Genomic DNA, 7,437 nt, shown 5'->3' on the forward strand with positions numbered 1-7,437 from the left:
TTTTTTTTAATCAAGTGGCAAAAAGCAAGAGTAAGAATTATATATTTAATTTTTTTTAAAGAATATTCATGATACGAGGAAATAATTCACAGAATACCAAGAACTATAGTGAACTTGTTTCATTATTATTGTCTTGTTTCAATATTGTACGATACTGTTTTTCCGAATTTTGCAGTATTGTACAATGCAGTGTGCTGCTTACGTATAGCACATTTAGCAAAAAATAAATTTAGAAGCTTGAGATACTGTGTGCTTCTGTAATACAGAAGGTATAAAAATATATGGATGTGTTTAAAATCATAGGTCAAATTTAATGGGTATGCCAGACACGGAGAAATGCATCATTTTCACAATAAAACATGGAATTGGAAACACAGAAGGGATTTTTTGTTACCGAATTACAGTATGATTATTAAAAAAAGATTACATTATACAATATGATTATTAAAAGGGAGGAAAATGAGTCCTGCCTTCATAAACGATGAACAGTTTTTGAAATATAATAAAATGTCTTACTTTTCGGTTACTTCTCTTGCCTTTTTTTGGTCATTTAAAAAAAGTTTTTTAAGTAACACATACCGGTTCAATACCATTTATGATGTTTTTTTCTGCGAAGATCAATTGTGAATGAATGCAGCAATGAAAGAAGTTAACATTTGAAATTTCGTCACTGTCACCGTAATTGTGAGAATTGAACTATTATTTCTCATATCATTCGTGAGTACATATTTTAAAATAATTGCATTCAGAATTTCATTCATTTTTCTTGGACAATATAATCACTAGGAACTCATAGTAGCAATGTTTTTTTTTTTTTTTTTTTTTTTTTTTTTTTCAATAATTACCCTGCACACCATTTCTGACAAATTTTTACCAACAGTAGTCATCATTCCTGACTTCATGTTTTATTGTGTGCATTTATTTCTGTGTATCTCATCTACTGTCAGTTTCACCATAATTTTAGCGATACCCTGTATACTATTAAACATAGGAATGCAAAGAATGTTGGTTAAATAATATACAGCCAGACATGAAAGAGTCAAAATGACTTCAATATTTAATCATAATTAAAAATGTATTTAATGATTGGGATCTTATTTTTTACTTACAGCCGAGATTCATGTAAAAAGATTTGTGAAATATAATCCAGGGGTTATTTATTCCATTACGCATTTTTTTTCTTCTGTAAGTCTACGAATTTAAATATAAAGTTTTAATGAAATTGGGAACAGTTTACTCAATAGCACTTTCATATTGCAAGAATAAAAAGTTACTTCATTTAATTATTGTCCTTCAAACTCCTTAAATCATAGAATTCTTGTATGCGATATTACTTTCAGAATAATGAAAAGATTTCCCAAATGATGGCAGTATACAGACAGACGTAAATGCTACAAGAATTAAAATAGCAAAAAAAATCTCTTAATACTCTTTCCCTTCCTTATATATATATATATATCCTTGAATATATAAAGTAGTAGTTTTAAAAGTAGCCTGTAACATTAATATTCTAGGAGAACATTCATTTTATAATGATGAAACAATTTTATTAAATATATTTATTTCAGCACCACCACATTGTCTCCAATACCACAGAGGAACTCGAGGTGCTATCAAAAGTTTCAATTATGACGAACCAGGGCTGTTGGGCATGGGTTACCCCAACAACATGGACTATGTCATCTGCATCAGAAAAGAACCTGGATTCTGTTCGATAACGTATCAGTTGTCTGCCGAGGGTCGAAGTGTAGCTCCTTTCGCTGTTGGCGCCTTACCAGGAGCCGCCAATGCAGCCACTACACTGACCGGCCCCGTGGCTGCAGAATGCCATGATGATTACGTCCTCTTTACGGGAATCAGAGTTTGCTCAGGGCGTGTTTCACCAACAGCAGCTCCAAACAGACCAACAAGTCAACCTAACGCAACTTCTACTTATATACTTACAGGTAAAAGACTACAGCAACTATCGAATCATATAGCAAATCGCTTTTAATAAGTATATATAATCATCCATCGCTGTCTGTAACCCTTGAAGGAATACAAAAACCATCATTGTCCTTTGGATCAACGTCATTATCGGATGAGAAATCGTAACTTCTGTTAGGGCATTTGTAATTGTGGGAGTTTCCATTTTAAATTGATTTCTCGGAGTGCGAATAAAAATATCCATACATAAATAGCAAAGGTCAACATGCTGAGATCTGAATTATTATATTTATGCTAATTCATTATATTCTTCCTTCGCCTCTCTATAACTGAAGATTATTGCTAATATGATCATTCACCATGTTTAAATTACTATTTTGTATTCGATATGCAATTTTTTCTGTTATTTCTTTCAAATCAGTTTTAAGGTAGGTGACTACTTAAAAAAGTTGATTTTTTGCGAAACTACGATTTTTTTTTTAATTTAATATTCTTAATGTTTGAACAGGTTTCTTTATAAAACCTTTAGAATTATATTTCTAAGTCAATTTTTTAGGAAGTTACACTGATTTTTATATTTGTATTTACATACGCTTTAATAATATTTTGCATTTTTAAATGCTGTTTTCTCAAAAATAAAATATAATAGAGTTTCGTAACAAAAAACTTCAAGAAATAAAATCTAATGTAGATTTTTTTCTTCAAACTTGGCATAATAATTCCGCAATATATTTTGCAGTTCCTGAACTAGAGAATAAGTAATTTATACATGTAGAAATATTTTATAATTATTTCAGTGCTTCATAATGTGAAAGAAATTAAAAATGTGTTATGTATGAGTTGAACGTCAATATTTAAAGAATGGATAGAAATATTACTTATTTCTTAGTTCAGGAACTAGATTAAATATTTCTTAAGCTATCTGCAAAATTTTAACCCTTATCGTGGCAAGATTGCCTTTTTGAAGAAAAGCAAAAATAAATGTATATAGGTAGCTTATTTTATAGTGGTAGTATTTTTTTATTAAGTTGTATGTATGGTATACTATACAAAACGAACATAAGGGTTAAGCAAATCATTTGATATACCTCTAAACTAGAAGATTTTTGCTTTATACTTCTTTTTAGCAAAAAAAAAAAAAAAAAAAAAAACCCTGCCCTTTTGTTCTAAGAAAACTTTGGGGACTTAACTGGCATATTTTGGTTTCATAAATGTTTTTTTTTTTTTCAACGTTTTAATGCAAATATTCAAAAATATAACCATTTTAGAACATTCTACAAAAGAAAAAAAAAAAAATCATTCCTGACATAGTTACATACCTTGAATAGTCTTGATTTGAACGTTCGTGAACACCATGGATTGCTATTGAAAGGAAATAAAACATCTACGGTTCTATATATTTACATCTAAATACTGCAAATAATAATAATTTTTTTTTTCCTTCTTAATTCCTAAACATTCTGCCAATGTGTGTGAGATTTTCTACTACAATCATCATTGATTCGTAATAATCAGGTATGATATATTGTTAATAGGATAACAGCTTGCCTTGGCTGGCACATCTGCATAAAAATAAACTTACTAAGTGACACACTAAATATTCAAATTTATTTTTTTACTCTGACAGTAACAAATCAATTCATAGTCCCTTGATATAAATAGCGGCAATTTGATTTTGGATAAAAACGAGATTCGAATCTTAGCGATGTTAAGACAAGACATTAATTTTCTAGCATGAGACAATCTACAATTAAATATTAAAAAGAGCATAGTTCCATTTAACACGGGGCAGTGATGCCATATAAACTAATTCTATAGAACGGCCATAGCGATAATAGATAATGCAATATGTGTTGCTGCTAACAGTCAAAGATGATACTTGATACTTGCTAGACTAGCGAATATGGAAAAGGAATTTTATATAGGGTGTTCATTAATTATTGTTGGGGTTTCCGTACCTTATAACTTTCGAATAAAAAATATTGCGCAAAAACCGATTACGTATTCGTAAATTACAACTCAAAGAATTTTATTAATGATATTAAAGTGTAAAGTTTGCACAATTTGCACTTTGTAGGCATTCAGTTGAAGGCGATTATGTATTCGTAAATTACAACTCAAAGAATTATGAATACGTAAATTACAACTCAAAGAATTATATATTCGTAAATTACAACTCAAAGTATTATGTATTCGTACAGTACAACTCAAAGAATCGCCTTCAGCTGAATACCTACAAAGTGCAAATTGTGCAAACTTTACACTTTAATATCATTAATAAAATTCTTTGAGTTGTAATTTACGAATACGTAATCGGTTTTTGTGTAATATTTTTTATTCGAAAGTTATGAGGTACGGAAACCCCAACAATAATTAATGAACACACTGTATATTAGCTATCTGATCTTATATACTTTTAACTGAATAACGATGTTAAGACAAGACATTAATTTTTCTTTCATACTTGTCATTTCTTTCAAATCTTATTATCAAAAATATTCTGTGACTGAAATCCTAGTTCAACTAGTCAGAGCTATCTCTCCCCGACTTTTTATCATATTGCCGTTTTTGTATTTACCTTCATCAATTGTGAAATGAATTGAATATGCAATTTGAATTTGTTCTCTTTGGCCCAGTGGTATCAACATTAAACACAGATCACCACTTTCGGTCTAGAGATCATTCAATAGAAAATAATGTTTTTTGAATTATTGCATTCACTTTCACACACATATACACAAACAGATGCCAATTACTGCAAAATCTGAAACAGATCTACAATTTATGGATAAAGCATGGTAACTTGCTGCACACACACGAAATATTGCACGCTTAACAGCCTAACAGTAGATGTAATGTAACAGATAATTTAGATGTAACAACAAAGCACAACTTTCTTTCATCAGATAGATTTTTTTGGGAGGAGATCTAAGAAGATGAGAGTCGTAAAACAAATTGAATCTTTGGACAATAACAATACCTTCTCTTTACAAAATTATTTTCGAGAAGAAAAAAAAAGCAAGTACTGGCAATTCTATGACATGGAATTCCCCGTGCTTTTGCGCAAGCACCAGAAGGCACTTATTACGCGAAAATTGGGACAAATGAAAGTGCATGTAACTGGACGGAAGTTCAGGTCAAGGCCTAACAAAGAATTCCGAAAATATGACATTCTTACTGTATATCATCTCTTTGTGGAGTTAAATTATTCAAAAGCGTTACACTTGCGATCATAAAATAATAGTACAAGCGATGAATACATACTTTACAATATTTGGGAGTCAAAAGTGAAAAAAGCAACGCAGCTCATCAGGGTCTTTATTTGCATGCACAGAGATAAATTTGTTTCCGGAATGAAATGATCCAAAATGATCAACATAAGGAAACAAATAATTGATTTTAATATTGAACTAATCCATCACATATATCAAGATTTTCTTTAGAATAGTTCAGTTATATTTAAGGATATAATTTGTAAGTTTTCTACTGGTGTTTGATTTAATTGAAAATCTTGTCAGCTGAGATGATAAATATGTTACTTTTTTTTAAGCATACAATAGTTTTTCATGATAAAAAATTTAGAAGACAGCTGCTGGATATAGAAACTGATGTATTGCTAAATGTAATGATAGCCACACCAGATTTATTTTTTAAATAATCACTAAATATTCAAACTTAATTAAATTATTGCAGTTTATATTATTGCTGTCATCTACCTAATGAGATTTACTCAAATTTTCTTCGTTTCTGTTCTTTTTTCCTCAATTTCAATTCTACATGCTTGATTAAAAATAGATATATCAAAAAGGATGTTGTTTCAATTTAATATTTCATGTTGATCAGATTTTACTATTTGCCATGATTGCAGTTAAAAATTTTATTTGAATACTGAAGTGAAAGTTGTTCAGATCAAACACTTTGATGAGAAGGAATAAATAAATAAATAAAATAATAAAGGCAGCTACAATTACCAATCATAAAAACAGAAAGAAAAAAATCCCAATTACTTTTTATTACTAAGGAATTTTTATTCAGAAATTAATTAAAATTATAGAAAACCACAAATCAGGATAGATTCACATCTATTATCAATATTTACAGAAACTATCATATGGCTTAGAAAAGCAGAGTTGGCAGATGTCACTTTAGAATTAGGTGGAATCAAATCTATTTCGGTATACTAAGAGATGGATGAAACTGAATTAAACCAGGTCTGACTGCAATTCACTCTAGCACATGACTAAAGATACTAATGAGAAGTAGCGGAAAAAATGAGCCTAGTTTAAAACTTTTATTATAACTCTATTATCCCTGCTTCACTTTACTCCCTCTCAGCAAATGGCCTTATCTGCTAGAGATAAAAAATCAACTACCTATTCATCAGAACAAAGCTAATGAAATTATCAGAAAAAATGTTCTTTCAAGTAGAACAAACATTTGTGTGCACAAAATACAGGTAATTATTTAAAAAGAAATAATTTTATGAATGAAAATGAATTATTTCAACAGAAAGAGAATTCATAAATACTTATGTTTAATCCTTTCATTGCAGATAAATATATGCTATATCAGTAGAAATCTTACCTTAATTGACAGTTTGCTACAAGTGCTGCATTAATAAACAATTAGGCTCCTCCTTTTTCAGTAGTATTGTCTTTGATGTAATCACTTAGTTGGCAATTTCTTTTCACATGTTGTGTTTAATCATTTATGCGAGATAATTAGTTAGATGGAAAACAATGATAGTAACTCCATGCAGAGAACTTTCTTTTTTTTTAATCTTTACATTCCGTTTCATTTGTAATTTACCCATTGTTCCACTGTAAAAATTTAATGAAAATTATTTATGCTAATGGAAATTGCATTAAAAAACTTTTTTTTTTCTTCTTACAGATGCTACACCAGGGCCATTTTTAGTGAGATTTGTTTCCAATGGATTGAGGAATGCAAGAGGATTTCATTTCACCTACCGTCAAAATCCATGCAAATAGTGAAAGACTAAAAGATATTAAAAATAAATAAAAGGGATGCATTATTAAGGGTGGGGAAGGATATACTTTTTTTAATTGTGATGTCTCAAAATTTAATGGGACATGAGGTAGAAAAAAAAATGGTGCTTATCATATGTACAAATTTAAATCATTTCTCATTATCATTTTACACATTACAGATGCTCATAGAGGATTTGACAAATAAAGTCAATGAATAAAAAGAAAAGTAAAATAATAGCATCCATAAAAATAAGAATCATTTAGTTATCTATGAAAGCTCATTATAACATGTAATTAAAAGATATTAAAGATATTTAATAAAATATCCCTCCAGAAAAATCTATGCATAAACTTGTATCAATATTAAAGAGAAAAGGGGGGGATGGTATATCAAATAGGCTTCAAATAATCAATATAATATCAAATCAGGGAGATCCAATATCAAATTAGGTAGGTCCAATTTTAAAAGTATTTGTTGTCAATTTCAACACAATTTATCTATTGAAAAAAAGATAGAATT

General features: G+C 29.4%; 1 protein-coding gene across 1 annotated transcript in view; it reads left to right on the plus strand.

Moving 5' to 3' along the window:
* The window catches only part of LOC129962305 (uncharacterized), a 28,682-nt gene extending 21,737 nt beyond the window's left edge, over positions 1-6,945 (plus strand). The window contains exons 8-9 of the mRNA XM_056076052.1: positions 1,569-1,946; positions 6,820-6,945. Coding sequence (XP_055932027.1) covers positions 1,569-1,946; positions 6,820-6,917 — 476 coding nt within the window. The 3' untranslated portion in view covers positions 6,918-6,945. The remainder of the gene's footprint in view (positions 1-1,568; positions 1,947-6,819) is intronic.
* The last annotated feature ends 492 nt before the right edge of the window (positions 6,946-7,437 follow it).

This window comes from Argiope bruennichi, chromosome 2, assembly GCF_947563725.1.
Source record: "Argiope bruennichi chromosome 2, qqArgBrue1.1, whole genome shotgun sequence".
Classification (NCBI taxonomy): Eukaryota; Metazoa; Arthropoda; class Arachnida; order Araneae; family Araneidae; genus Argiope; species Argiope bruennichi.